General features: G+C 34.2%; 2 protein-coding genes across 2 annotated transcripts in view; both read left to right on the forward strand.

Annotated features, from left to right (window-relative positions):
• LOC100871808 (uncharacterized) overlaps nucleotides 1–14,962 on the forward strand; it is a 158,202-nt gene extending 143,240 nt beyond the window's left edge. The window contains exon 21 of the mRNA XM_086907214.1: nucleotides 12,843–14,962. Within this exon, the coding sequence (XP_086763340.1) occupies nucleotides 12,843–12,991 (149 nt within the window). The 3' untranslated portion in view covers nucleotides 12,992–14,962. The remainder of the gene's footprint in view (nucleotides 1–12,842) is intronic.
• Nucleotides 4,136–8,937, forward strand: LOC147657804 (uncharacterized). The gene is made up of 3 exons (XM_086907221.1): nucleotides 4,136–4,781; nucleotides 5,626–6,382; nucleotides 6,728–8,937. The coding sequence occupies exons 1-3, from the start codon at nucleotides 4,644–4,646 to the stop codon at nucleotides 8,563–8,565; spliced, it is 2,733 nt and encodes a 910-aa protein (XP_086763347.1). The 5' UTR covers nucleotides 4,136–4,643; the 3' UTR covers nucleotides 8,566–8,937.

Here is a 14,962-nt window from a genome sequence, read left to right on the forward strand (position 1 = left end):
TTTATGAATTTACGTATGTGATTACACGAAGAAATATATATTTTTTAGTATTTTCATTTTATGCATACATACAGATTATTTTTCAGATTGTAAATAATTTTAAATTAAATTTAAATTGTATAAATTTTGTAAAGAAATAATATTTTAACAAACTCGATGTGTTTTTTTTTTTTTAATAAACGTGTTTTTCTATAAATAATTGTTTCAAGTGAAACTATATATGTATATGAACTATGTGTCAAAATATGACAGTATAGTTGAAAATAGATTATGATACATCTATTCTGTTAAAAAGATTTATATTTCGTTTAATCTGACCTCACTTATATTTGTTACAGTGTTTTGACATCTTAATGTTTCATTTTTCATAAACCGTATACGTGTGTATGTGTGTGTTTGCAATTCATTGACAGTTCGTTTATAAATTTTACAAATGAAATTCATTCCACTTTCAGAGTAATTTATTGTACTGTATTCATTAATTTTGAAAAAGCTTGACAAGAATGCACATCATTAAAAAGGAAGTATAGAATGGGGTGTGGGGAAAAAAAGAAATGGGGGAGGAAATAAAATATAATGAGGTTAAAATCCCTGCCCGAGTTTGAACGTTATCAGGGATTTAAACTTCATTATTTCAATGGGTTTCATGGCTTCATCGGTGTAATCAGCTGTGAAAAGTTTACAGATTCTGGCCTTAACTATCTTAACCTCGGTCGTTTCGTGAACTTCTTCAGAAAGCAATTTCATGTAGATCGATACATATCACAACTATGCATGTATATATATATATTGTATATATTTGAATATTTTTTTCTTTTATTTTTCTTTCTTTTTTTCTTTTTATATTTCCTCTTAATCATATTATGAATCGATATTCGAATGAACGTATAATTTAAACGTTTTCTAACATATTGAAATCATTATAAGAATTTTGTGCGATTAATTAATTAATATTTTCTATTTGAAATTCATTTCTCCTTATTCTCGTTATATTTGAATTTGATTTGATGTTTTAATATCTATTGATTTTATGTTATCCCTTATAAGAATTTCAATTTCAAAGTTTGAAATAAGATTGTGATTTGTGTCAAGATAAAAGTCCGATCTTTCGAGTCGAGTTAACGGAGTATTTATGTAAAATGGATTGGAATGATTGGTCAAATTTTATTTGAAAATGGCAAAAGGAAGTAACTCTGACAATGAGATTGGAAACTTCGTGTGAACGTGGAACTTTGCACAAATGTACAACTAACAGTAAGAACTGGATTCTATCATAGAGAGTAATAGTTTGGCATACTTGGAGGAGTTGATTTATGAGGTAACATTCAAGTGCCATTCGTGACTTGTGCATTCTGCATTCTACATGATCCACATTACATGATTAACATCTCTTCAACTTTAGATTATCTTTAAATGTTCACCTTATTTTAATTTCTCTATCTATCAATTGAACTGCTTATTGTTATTGCGATAATTAATAATTGAATACTAGTATATCATCAAATAAATATTGAATTAATATAAATTAATTAATATTATTATTAATTAAATCAATTGTAATTTTTGCAAATTTGATAATTCGTATTTTCTAATTTCCTTAAGACAGTTTCAAAGTTAAATTAGTTTTAAAGTTATAATATCTTGAAACGTATCAAGTTTTCAATCTGACATATTAGATATTTTCTCTACTACGTAATCTAGAAAGAAATAGAAAATAAGAAAACAGAATCATATCAATCATTCCTTCTGCGATCCTCAATAATATTCTTTTAATTATAAATATTAATCGATCAAAATTCTCATCGATCAATGATGTCTAATATTATTACACAAAATCTCTTTTGGAATCTCATAAATCATACGAATTTTTCGACCTATAATCCAAGTTTGCAATGTAATGCAAAACGACACGTGTACGACCCACTCTGCCGAGGAAGAGTATACAGTCAGCGAGAAAAGTTTCCACACACTATTTTATAAAGAAATTCGATTTTAAAGATTCGCCTTTAATTTCTCCCTCAAAATTTTTGCAAACATTTTTCTACAACATAATCCATCACTATCTCCTTTCATCCAAGCTTAACTCGCGAATCAAAATTCAAATTTGTTTGTTCAACTTAGTTTCGATAACATTTCGATTTATTACTCGAATTTGCAACTGTACTCGCACACGAATGAGATGACAACAAAACTGTTGATTAAATGGATTACGTTACACTGTAATAAAAAAATTTATGAATATTCAATGCCAAAGTAAAACGTGCAAACCATGATAACCATAATCATCGATGATCACGAAATGATCTAGCTCCGGATTTACACTCTTCTCTCTCTCTCTCTCTCTCTCTCTCTCAGGAAAGTATCGATGGCACTTCAATCACGAAGCGACCACCTCCTCCTTATTCAAACTTAAAACGGTAATATTGTAAATGGAATAATTCAAACTGATCGTCATTAACTCGGTTATGCCGGTCGTTCACGCAGAACACCGTTATACAAATGCTTTGCCTGCCAGCAAGCCTTCTACAAATTGCGTTTCGTTCATCGAATTTCACGAAGCGCGAATTTCAATAATTAATCTCGCGGATACGCGGATTTTCGTTTCAAATGCGCGCGCTGTGGTAATAATTTAAATTGTTTCGCGGGGTAGGGGGGGGGGGGGGGAATTGCCATTATTCTCCATCGAAACCGTTGCGATCCGCGGAAGTGAATGGTAAATTACCAAGGAGCATTTAGACCGGTTATCGTATTACAATTAAGCATTTTATTGTTGTTATTGTTCCGATGGAGGAGGGAGAGAGAGAGAGAGAGAGAGTGAGGGAGGTAATGGAGATTGGCGCCTCGTAATATTATTCGGTTCTTTCGTTGCCTTTTGTTTATCATTTTGTTTGCAGCTTAATAATCCTCGGTGTTAATTATCTTTGGATGTTTATTCGATTATTTACGATCTCTTGTTTATTATATTTTTCACGGTAAGTTTTTAATTCGTTGTTAAAGAAGAGATTTGGAGCGACGATGAAGAATCATTTTTGGAGATTTTATCTATTTTTAGGTAGTTTTCAGTTGTTAGAGAAGAGATTTGTTAAGATGATGAAAGAGAGGTTTTTTTTTTTTTTTAAATCGTGAATAACGAAGATAGATATTTAAAGGTAATATTACAAAATTATATTATACTTATTTTTAAAAATTTGAAAATTTATTCAAGGTTAAAATATTTTCATTATTGTTTTTTATAAAAACAAACGTAATCCTATTTGAATTTTACTTATTAAATTATTAAGCAAATTTTCGTTCTTCTATCTCCATCTCGTTTCATCCAATAAATAAATCTCAACTAATATTTTTATACGTCAACTTTGATATGTATGTATAATTATTATTATATAATTAACTCTAATGGACGTTATGAAAATTAATATTAAATTAGCTAATTCAATTAAGAGATAACAACAATAGATATCACATGGAAATTAACGTTAATCGATAGCATTAGAATAATACTGCAACAAGCTCGCGCGACCGGAACGAAACACCTGAAGAAGTATTTTCCTATCTATCGTCTGAAAATATCCTTCCTGAGGGAAAGTATTATTTCAAGGGTCCCTGGTTTCCCTCGAGATACCGCAACGAGGGTGAATATCGTCGCGACAGTAAACACGAAAGGACGGGAAACGACAAACGTGGCCGATATTAAAATCGAAAGAAAAAGAAACGCCAGTCGGCTGGATCGATATCGAATCAAATCGAGACGAGAGCAATCCTCCCTCATTCTCGAGCAACACGTTTCCTTCTCACGGCTAATTTTTCTTTATCCGAAGCATCGGATAATCCTACACTCATAATGATTTTGATACATTGACATTTCAATCATCCACAATGAGTTATAAATATATAATTGTGAATTATATTTGATTCGTTTACAAAGTTTGGAAATATTAGATCGAATAATAAATTCGTGAAAGAAACGAAAATGAATATTATATCGAGAAAGATATAAAATTAGAATTTTTGTCGTAAATTATCTTATGTATGAATACGATATCATACTCGTTAAAGTAAACGACCAATTTCCAATCTTGTCTGAAATTCGATATTTACAAATATCGATATTAAAAAAAAAAAATATGAAAGTGCATTAAAAAAGTCACGTAGCAAAATTACGAAACACGTTTAATCACGATGTAAAACACTTGATCGATAAATAACCAATTAAATAACCAATTTCCCCTTCGAATAGAAAATCGAAGAAATGAAACGAAAACCTTCTTCCATCGAACATACGTAAACACACGTGTACAAAAGCGATCGAACAACGTACCTCTCTCTCTCTCTCCTTCTCCTCCTCTTTCATCGAACTCCTCTCGAACGTGGAACGATCGAGTTTTTCCAAGTTGGAGCGGTGATTTAAAAAATTTCGAAAGCCACTCCACAAAGACAAACGAAGGAAAAAAGCGACGAGCGGAATTCGGGTTATCGGCGATCGTTTCAATTATGGAAGACGTTTCCGGGGACAGTGTGCAGGCTACGAACGGCATCGATCGATCGAGCCTGCATCCGGTGATCGAGGTCTAACATGAGGCACGTGACTTGTGGATGCGCGGCCGCCGGAAATCATCCAGGCACCGAAGAAAAAACTCACCGTTATGCTGAACGTCGTGGCACCCGGCAAGCTCATCCTAACCTTGCAATCGATACCACCGTTCGTCGTCGAGAGTATTTTCGCTTTGACGCTTGTCATCCTGTTGGCGGTACCCCTGATCCTTCGTTTCCAACACACTTTAGTACGTGTCTCTTTGATTGGGTTTAAGGCGAGGATTTAACGCGTGTCGGATCTTCGCGGATCTCTCTGACAGGTTTTCTTGGCAATTGATACTGTTCGGTCAGGGGATGGAACGAAATATAAATTCTTTTTTCTGTTCGTTTTGCTATTCGTGATTTTTTTTTTTTTTTTTAATAAGGGAGCGAATGCTCTCTCTTTCTCTCTGTGAAATTGTTATTTATCGTTGATTTTGTGGTAATTTAATTATTCCTTTCCTTTTATTATTTTATTTTATTTTATTTTATTTTTTTTTTTTTCATTTCGCTTTTTCTTCCCGATGAAATGATTTTTAATAATCCACCACTCACTCGAAATTTAATCAAATACTGCTCTCGATCGATTTACAAAATTGCGCGTTACGTGAATAGTGTTAATAATTAAAATTAATTATATCGAAATCCGATTGGAATATTAATCTCTGGATAAAGAGAATTTTAATAATTAATTATGAATCTAATTGACTATATATATATAATTACAAATCAGTTGGATTTAATCGTTAATTCATTACGTGCACATTATATACATGGAACGTTCAAGTAGAACAGAATAAAATGAAACGAGAAATCGATTTATCAAAGACACCACTCTAAATCTAATCTTAGCAACAATCAAACCTTACCAAAATATCTTTTTCACTTAATTTCACTCCCCCATCCAATGGTATACCATACCCATTCCCTTTACCAGAATTCATTACAGGACACGACCCTAACATCTAATCCAATAAAAATTTCGCTTTTCTCGCACCCTTCGAATCTCCGCTCGCACACACCGTCGGAATATCGAATACGCCCCACCACCAGGATGATTCGATCAAATTCACCAAGAAGACTTGGCCAACCCCTCTCCTCAACCATTGCAAATTCGAGAAAAATCGCGACCATATCCTGATGACCCATTATCCAATCACCACGTTCGATTCCGACTCGAGTTCCAGCACGGATCTTTGCTTGGAATCGGCTCGTAAGACGATCTCGACGCCGATTTTGCAGGCGAGCGGTGACAACGTGAGAAACGATTACAGAAATGTATCCCGAGCGTGGGTGAAAAATGGGAAAAAGAAAAGCGACTCGATGATGAAGAAAAACGACATTATCCTGAAACAATCGTCCTCGTTCATCGCCACCAACTCTGAATTACCGATCGTCGATATATCGGCGTTCGATTACGACGCGTACCGGTTCAAATTGGTAGAGACGGCATTGAGGAAGCAGTACAACAATTATCAGCCACCTGGCGACGTTGTCATGAATTCCATCCACTTGAACAACAACGACTCCACCATCGCTTTGAGACTGAACAATCAATATCATCACAGCCTGTTCGACTTTGTCGAGGAGTATTACGACGCGACCAAGGGTATGAGCAAAAGGGAAACCGAGTATTTGCATCCGTTGGATCACTTTCTGATAAAGGGGACGCAGAAGCCGAAAACGGTGGAGAAGGAAACGGAAACGAAGCACGTGGAGGTGGCCGATGCTGTTGGACAGGATGAGAGATCGCCCAAGATTTCGTTTTACGACGACACCGTTGTGGATGGCTCGATACAGAGGAGACAAGGTAACCGTGAATTGGTTGGAATTAACAAGGGTTTCGTCGTTTCAAAATCGTTGCAATGTAGTAGTTTCTGAAACGTTGAAAAGTGGTGAATGATGGATCATTTTGTATCGCCATTTCTTTTTTTTTTTTTTTTTCTACTTTCATAATTTTGTTGTCTCTTCGTGTTTTTTTCTTATCACACTCCTCGCGAAAATTAAGAGAATTGTTTTACGAAAGTGAAGAATAATTGCACGTGATTTACGTGATTCTTCTACAAAATTTTTATTTTAAAAGACCGAGAAAGAAAACTTCTTGTAGCTTTAAAAAAAAATCCTGTAACCATGAAATTGTTCGCACGAATTGTAGAGTCGGTCGTTAAGGGAAGCTTGAAACCGTCAAAACCGAGGCCATCGAGCGCAGGTGCCGACTCGACGACTTCAAGGATATCAACGTTGCCACGATCCACGATCAAGAAGAGCGCGACGAAATTCTCGAGGACGAATTCGAGCACCGATTCGGCGAGCTCGAAGCGGGAGACGTTCTTCTTCAACTCGCACAGACGCGAGGACAAAACTCTGTCGTTCATCGACGGGGTCGAAAGAGAGTCGATGAACTGCTCGACGATCAGCTCGATCGACACCGAGAGTACACGCAGCATATCGAGCAAGTGTCGAGACATCCACTCTTCCCACTCCCGCGACTCGTCCACCGGCTCGAGGCCGTGCGTCGCGGAGAAGCCACACTTCGTGCCCTGGCTGGCCGGAAATCCGGAGACATCATTCAACAAAAAGTACGTGAATCCTGGCAGAATATCGTTGAAGGCGTCGGGAACGTGCAAGAAGAAGATATCGAGGAAATTCAGCAACTCGTTCAAACATCAAACTAGCAAACAGTCGATCAAAAATAATTCGGGGTGGATCGATCAGGCGGTAAAAAGTCTGCCCCAATTGGACAAGAATTCGGCGAGAGATGGATCGAAGTCGGGTGGCGCGTGTAAGGATGAGGAGGCGAGATCGAGCAGCCAAGTTGGCAAACTGGAGGCGATTAAAAGCGAGACCGAAAAGTTGGCGAAGATCGATTTACCATCCGTGGGTAATTTGTCGGCGAGGAACGATTCGCTGACTCGTTCGCGCCGCTCCTCGATGAAGAATCCGTCCGAGGGGAGCTCGCCGAGGATACAGACGCGGAGGACGATCGATTCCTTGGTGGAGATCGCGGGAGATTCTGGCGAGGCAGCGCAGACTAGGTCGAAGAGGGCGACGAGCGAGGATGAAAACGCGGAAGAGTGCTCGAGAAAGCTGTCCGGGAAGCAGCCGGCTGAGAAATTCGGCAAAGTTTTGAGCGACAGGAAACAAGACTCGCGAACCGTCAGCCCTGTGCTATTGGCGAAACAGTCTGCCCCTAAAACGGAACTTTCCACGGAATCGTTCCTCACGAAGGACGAGATTCGCGAGAACGTTCGTCAACCGGATCTGGACAGGTTGAGGAGTAACGAGAAACGGAGAGAAATGTCGGAGATGAATGTCAAAACGGTGAGAGACGGTATTAAGAGGTATCAGGATGGCCAACAGGCGAGGGTGGATCAAAATTCCCCTAGATCGAACGCGTACGAGAGGAAGAGCACGGCCGACTCGTCAACGAGGAACAAGGAAGAGGAGAAGACAAGCGTCAATCGTAGAAAAACTTCGAGCGTGATCAAGAATTTTGGTAAAAGCAGCGCGAACAAGATGCCCTCCGAAAAGGCGAAAAGCTTGCAGCAAAGGGTGATGGCCTCGAAGTTGAACACCGGTTTTCACAACGACAACGTGGCCGGTGCTCGATCGACGCGGATCAGCAAGTCGAGCAAGTCGCCAGTCGGCGAGACGAAGTGTTCGAGGGTTGGGAAGGTGGAGAAAGTCGAATCGAGTCGGATTCAAGAATTGAAGGAAAACGGGCCAGACGACTTGAAATTGCCTCGTCGCGACTCGAAGGCTGGCATAGCTATGCAGGCGGGATTGAAGAAGTATATCAAGAAGTTGAAACGGGTGTTGTCCGATCGTGACAACACGGATATCGGCGAGTTGGCCTCTTTGAGCCTTACCGACGCTATCTTGCCCGATCTTGAGTCGACGTTGTCGTCGATCGAGGTCCAGGAGGTGCAGAATCTGTTGAACATGGCCGAGAAGAAGTCCGAGTTGTTGCAGAAGAATATTCCTGTATTGTGATATTTTCCTTTCACCCTCTGTACATATATATATTTTTTTTTCTCTCTTTCTTTTAAGCGAAAATAATATCATATCAATGCCTCTTCTCTCTTCTTCTTCTATACGAATCGATCCGCAATCTTTTTTTAAAGCATTTTTTTGATATCCCTTCAACCGCTTATCCCGATACGATTCCACTTGTTTTCACTCGAAGAAAACACTCTGTACATCCATTTCATCGATAAATATTGTAACAATTATACATCTCTCGAACTTGGCAACTTTTTGTAAAACAGACAATTCTATTTCTGTGAAGGAATCTTTAAACTTTGATATAATGTAATTTGCTATAATATAGTTTGATGTAATAATATATAATTTCATATATTTTAATTCATTGATTCTTATGCTGATCTTTTTTTTTTTTTTTTTTTTTTTTTTTTAGGATTAAATAAATAAGGATATTTTGTTTTAAATTAAATCATAGGAGGTTGTAGTGAGTATCATAAATGAGAAATTGAACGTCTGATTAAGAGGAATATGGTAGAAGGGAAGTTGGAAGAGAATTTAGATAAAGGATGATCGAAAGGTCTCGCACCTGTTACCATTTTAATTAAGACATTTAGACAGTCGGGGTATAATTTATGGTAATAATCTCGTGGTAAGTTCATAGCTGTTCTTCCTCAATATTAATGTAATGCAAGCATTAAATGTGCAATATTTATTTATTGCTATTTTAAATTTTAATACGTATTAATTTTACGTTAACGTAAATATTTTCTCGAATAAGAAAATAATTATAAAAAGTTTTTTGAGAACTGTATTCGAATTTAATAACTTAAGATATTGTTCTTCCTGTAGTTAAAAATAAACAAATTTTTATTTTATCACGGACAACTAACCGTTTCTCAATTGTATTACGAATACACAGGATTTGATTTTTCCTCTCTTTAACCTTCAATTCTCGGTTTTTTGAAAATTTCTGTTCCACAGAATTCACTGTATATGAATCGATTTTTAAAAAAAAATTTTAATCTATTAACAGAATTTTGCATTTGATCTATTGCTAAAATTTATACTGTTGAACAAATTCGATTTAATCGAGAAAACAATTTATAAATAAAGTTTTTTATAGTTATTCTATATACTATTTCATAAAATTTCAAATGATTTTAAATAATAATATTATTACTATTCATTTATTTTTAATTGATCAACAATAATTCGATACTACAATATACTAACAAGGAATATGCAAAATTTATCACATTCGTAGTTAAACAGAATTACAATTATTAAGCAATTAGGTTACATCAGTAGACAAATTTTCCTTTCAATACAATATTAAAATAATATATTAATTAAAGAAATTGAAAATTCGAACCAAAAATAAATCGTACCTAATTTTTAATAGGTTTAAGAATTCCTAAGAAATGCTGTGTAATAATATCAAAAAAATTATAACAATCCCATCCATTATTTTATTAATTTCGAAAGAATCAAATGAACAACTAACGTGGTCCCAAACATAACATAACAGACAAATTAATCATTATATCTAATCGTTAATATAATAAAAATAGAATTGAATTAAAAAATATTGTTTCAAAAAAGTAAAACTTTTAAAATCCTTGCAATTCCAGAAAAAATTAATTTCACAGAAATCGTCTATAAATCTATACTAACTTAATCTGAAAGATTGGGGACAAAGTGACAAAAAATTGTAATTTAAAGTACTTCTGCGTGAACTTCATTCCTCGTCATTTAAATCTACGAGGTTCGTTAAACGAGTCCAAGTATTCTTTTAGTGATTTATGCATTTCGTGTTGTCACTGTCGACTCGAAGTGCCTGCTATTAATGATACATAATAAGAAAAGAGAACGTCACTGATGACGGGACGTGAAACTATCCATGAGACACGTATAAACACGAGCCAACTTTTCACGATGATACTAACTTGCGACCAATCTTTGTATCGCGATACTCTGCAATCTCGTTTAAGTTTTACGACACGGCACTTAACCGTTCAGGCTGACCCCGTGATTTTCTTCTAGCAATTCCCAGAAGTTTTGAGACCGGAAACGAGTCTCGTTGCTAAATGAGATATTCGAGATTTCGCTATAATAAACCAAGAAAAGTGAAGTGGAATTAAGATTTTACTTTCACGAAACCTTTTAAAATTTTTTACAGAATTTATTCCATTACTTATCAATGATATATGTGTCGTTGCAATTAAATATAAGATCATTGAAACATCGTTCATCGAAACTTCATTAGAAGTAGCATTCGTGCATTTACAGGGAATTGCACTATTTCTGTAACTTCTATAATTTTAACATTTAATAAAAAATTATGAAAAAAATAATTTACTATATACTACTACTAAATAAAAACGAACGATCTTCGAAAAAGATTTTACTATAAACTACAAATAAACGCAATAAATTATTACCAGTTTTTCAATGTACGATATAAATTACGAGAAAAAAAAAATCATTGTAACAAATGATAAATTCCTCGTTTTAAGAAATTCTTCAAATGACAAAATGGGTTCACGCGAAACAATTTAGATACGTAACTGGTGCAAGCGGGCCGATTAAGAAAATGTGCCTTCGAGTGACATTGATTAATATTCTCGCGCGCGGGCGCATTTACGGAAGTCGTGGAACAGCTGATTTATATTCCCGTGTCCGGATGCAGTACGCAATTTCGCTTCAGAAGGGTTTACCACGGTGCTATTAACGATATTCGGGTCACGCGACTTCTTGCTGTCGGCATCGTCATCACAGTCGTTTCACGCCGACACTAGCGGTCTCTAGCGACATTGCAATTTCATCTTCCAGTCCGGAAACTGCACGTTTTTCGTCGATTACAAATAAAGGATAAGAGAAACGTTTATATATTTCTTAATTTACTCAAAACGAACCCCTAAAATAATTATTTATTTCGATATTATAAAGTTAATCTATATAAACTACAAGATTAAAAAAAAACTCTTAACATTCATATACTATATTAAAAATATATATTTATCATTTTTATAAATTCATTTCTCTTTATTTAATAAATAGGACGATAAAAATAGTTTAAATTACTTAAATATATCCCTTTATGTTTTCTTATTTTCCTTTGTTTTATTAAAAAATTCATTCTTAATTTAATTTTTTTATCCTTTTCTTATTTTACATTTTTAATTGTTACTAAAAAATTCCAAGATTTTCAACTCGGTCGTATTCCAGAATTAATGTAATTGGATCAAGAAACCAATTGTGACATAGGAATTCAGTATACCTTATGCATTAGATCACTTGGAAAAGTATTCTAATAGTTTGAATGGTGACGATAGGCACGATATTCTGTTCTACATCACGACATTTGTAACACTTGTATACACGAACTTACAAGAGATTGCTTGAGTTAAACTAACACTAGAAACTATCGATAAAGCTTGACAAGGCAATATCCATTTCCTAGTGTACCAATTGACTGTTAAGATTGCTTTTTGCCACAACTATCAATGAGTTGTTTATCACGTCGCTCGTTTGTCGATCAATAGATTTGCTCAAGATATAAGATAGAATTGACATTTTATTTCTATACTTTGAAATATTGACCTCGAAACGAAACAAAGTGTTTCTTACACATTCTATATGTATTAATATATTAAAAAGTATATTTAATATTTATTTTAAAAAGAGAGAAAAAATTTTTTTAAAAATAATTTATACCTTTTTTATATTTATCAAAGTTAACATATTTATAACACACTTCTGTGCAAAAATTGATATACAAAAATTGTTGGTTAAGGCTTATTTATTATACAATTTAAATTTGCGTTAGATGAAGATGTAAATTGAAACAATCTAATTACATTAACTCTCTTCATCTAACGCAAACTTAAATTGCTTATAATCCAATATATATAATAATAATTTATTAATCCCTTTATTGTTTATAAATTAAACAATAAATTAAACCCGAAAATAGAAATATCTTATTATGCAGTTTAAATTGATCTCTAACTTTAAACGGAAATAAAATATTCCTCTATCCTGAAATATCATCCATCATAAAATTTATCATAAACAAAAATATTCGACTCATTTGAAATTGTTTACCTTACCAGAACTAATAACCAATGCAACTTTTCCATCAATCTAACAATTATATCTTCCTTATTAACCATCTCCTCCATTACAATGCTGGCGGAGTGGGGGAAGCTTCGCGACCTTGACTTAGCCAACGCCTGGCTCAGACTATAGTCAGAACCCAGCTTATCCAACGATTCTGTTCACAGATCAGCACTCGAGACAGTATCAGCTCCAACAACTGCGCGAGCAACAGCAGCGACGTTCCTCGAGGACTGAGCAATCTTCATCGATGGCTCATTACGGTAGAGGCCGTGTCGAGACGAGGATATTGCCGCGGCGTAAATGCTGCGTGTAAAAGAATCGGCCACCGATTGTTCTTCCACCCAACGAGGGCCGCAATAAAGCCGAAAGTAATTTAACTATTGAAGAGAGAGCGGTCTGCGGCTCGCGCATAAATTATGTCAAGAGTTCCTCTCGTCGAAAGAAGTGAGGATAAAGAGGAAATGAGAAGGTAGAGAGAGGGAGCGTTACAAAGTTCGTTTCTCGCTTTTAATTAAGTCTAATTAAAATCGGATCGATTTCGATGCGATCTCTATCATCATTTCCTTCTTTCGCCTCGAGACGATTCTCGAGTGATCGATAATCTTTGATTCGATGATTTTTTTTTTTTTGTTAAACTTTTAACCCTTTGCGCAGTTCAACCAGTCGTTCGCGCGAATTTCAAATTCGGAGATTTGCGTTTCGAATTTAAGGGGATCGAAGCGTTCGATTGATTGGTGATAGAAGATGGTTTATGTTTTTTTATTTTTTTTATTTTTTCTATTAGTAATTGGATTACTTAAAAAATTGTGGAATCCAAAAGAATCAACTTATTTCAATTTCCATTCGAATTTTATAGAACAGATATCTACTACAAGCTACTTGTAATTAACTTTACGGACTAATGCTCTTAACTTACTTTTCTGACAATCGTAAAAGTTAATTAACTTTATATTATTTTTATTCTTGTATTTTAACTTTGAAACGGTTAAAATCAATTACACTTCTCCAACTGCTTTTAAGCAAAATTTCTGTTCTGTTCTGTTTTTAATCGTGACATATTTCATTCTGTTGCAACTCTTAAATTGTACACAATTCCCAAATTTAATTCTCTGATATTTTTAATTTCATTAAATAACGAATATTCGTATCGTCTTTCGTCACCAATAAATTATAAACTTTTTTCTTTATTCTTTTTTTACGAATTCTTAATAATATAACAATTATTGACATCACGAGTTCAAAAATTCATCTACAAAGACCACGAATTTCAAAATATCATATGAAAAATATATTTGTACATTCGTAGGTTTACTTTTTACAACTATACTTATTGCTATACTTACTATATAACTTGACCAAGCAAAGTGAAATTTTTTTTTTTAAGATCAAAGAATGAAAGAAAAGAAGTGAGAGATTTATAAAATATCCTAATTTGTAATGTTTATGGTCACTATCACAGCCAATTAAATCAACGAAGAGAAGCTAAGTGCCTTAAATTGAAACTATTTACGTGCCTTAACCAAAATTCTTCCAAGATCTTATTATATATGATGATCATGAAATAATGAAGATTAGTCGTAAAATAATTTCATTAAAAGTTCATTAAAGATTTAATTTTAATTTAATAATTTTTATAACTAATGCTTTAACATTTTGAGAAATTAGGGGAAAAATCATTTTCTTTTTTTTTTTTTTTGATTTGTTTTCTTTATTAAATACTATTAAATTACTATACTCTCTATCGAAATATACATATAAAGAAGAAAAATTTTCACAAATTGAATAATGATGATACATAACAAAATAATTATATTTAGTCAATAATTTTAATCAAATTTTTTAATAAAATGAATATCCCTTTGCGTTTTTTGTTGTCACCTACAATTCTTTCTGGCCATATTCATTGAAAATTTCAGTTTTGCTGGGTCAAGCTTAATTACCTTAAAAGAAACATCGCCATCCAGCACTGCCTTTTTCATAGCATAATTAATGATAAGTTTTTAAGAAACTAGAAAAGAGAGAAAGAGAGAGAGAGAGAGAAAAAGAGAGAGCTCGGAAGAGGAATTCGGGTATTTCTTTTTGCTAAGTATTTTTTTTTTTTTTTTTTAATCTTATTTCTTTGTAATATACATATTATATACATACATGTATTCGATACATAAATTTTATACATTTATTTTATTGTAATGTTACGATGGTAATCAAACGTTACTCCTTAACAATGATATGCGAGTGGCGTGGAAGGGTATTAATAAATAATAAACGAATGTTCGCTTACATTCAA

Source organism: Apis florea, unplaced genomic scaffold (assembly GCF_048593485.1).
Source record: "Apis florea isolate Af1SG1 unplaced genomic scaffold, ASM4859348v1 contig_2835_pilon, whole genome shotgun sequence".
In the NCBI taxonomy this organism is placed as follows: domain Eukaryota; kingdom Metazoa; phylum Arthropoda; class Insecta; order Hymenoptera; family Apidae; genus Apis; species Apis florea.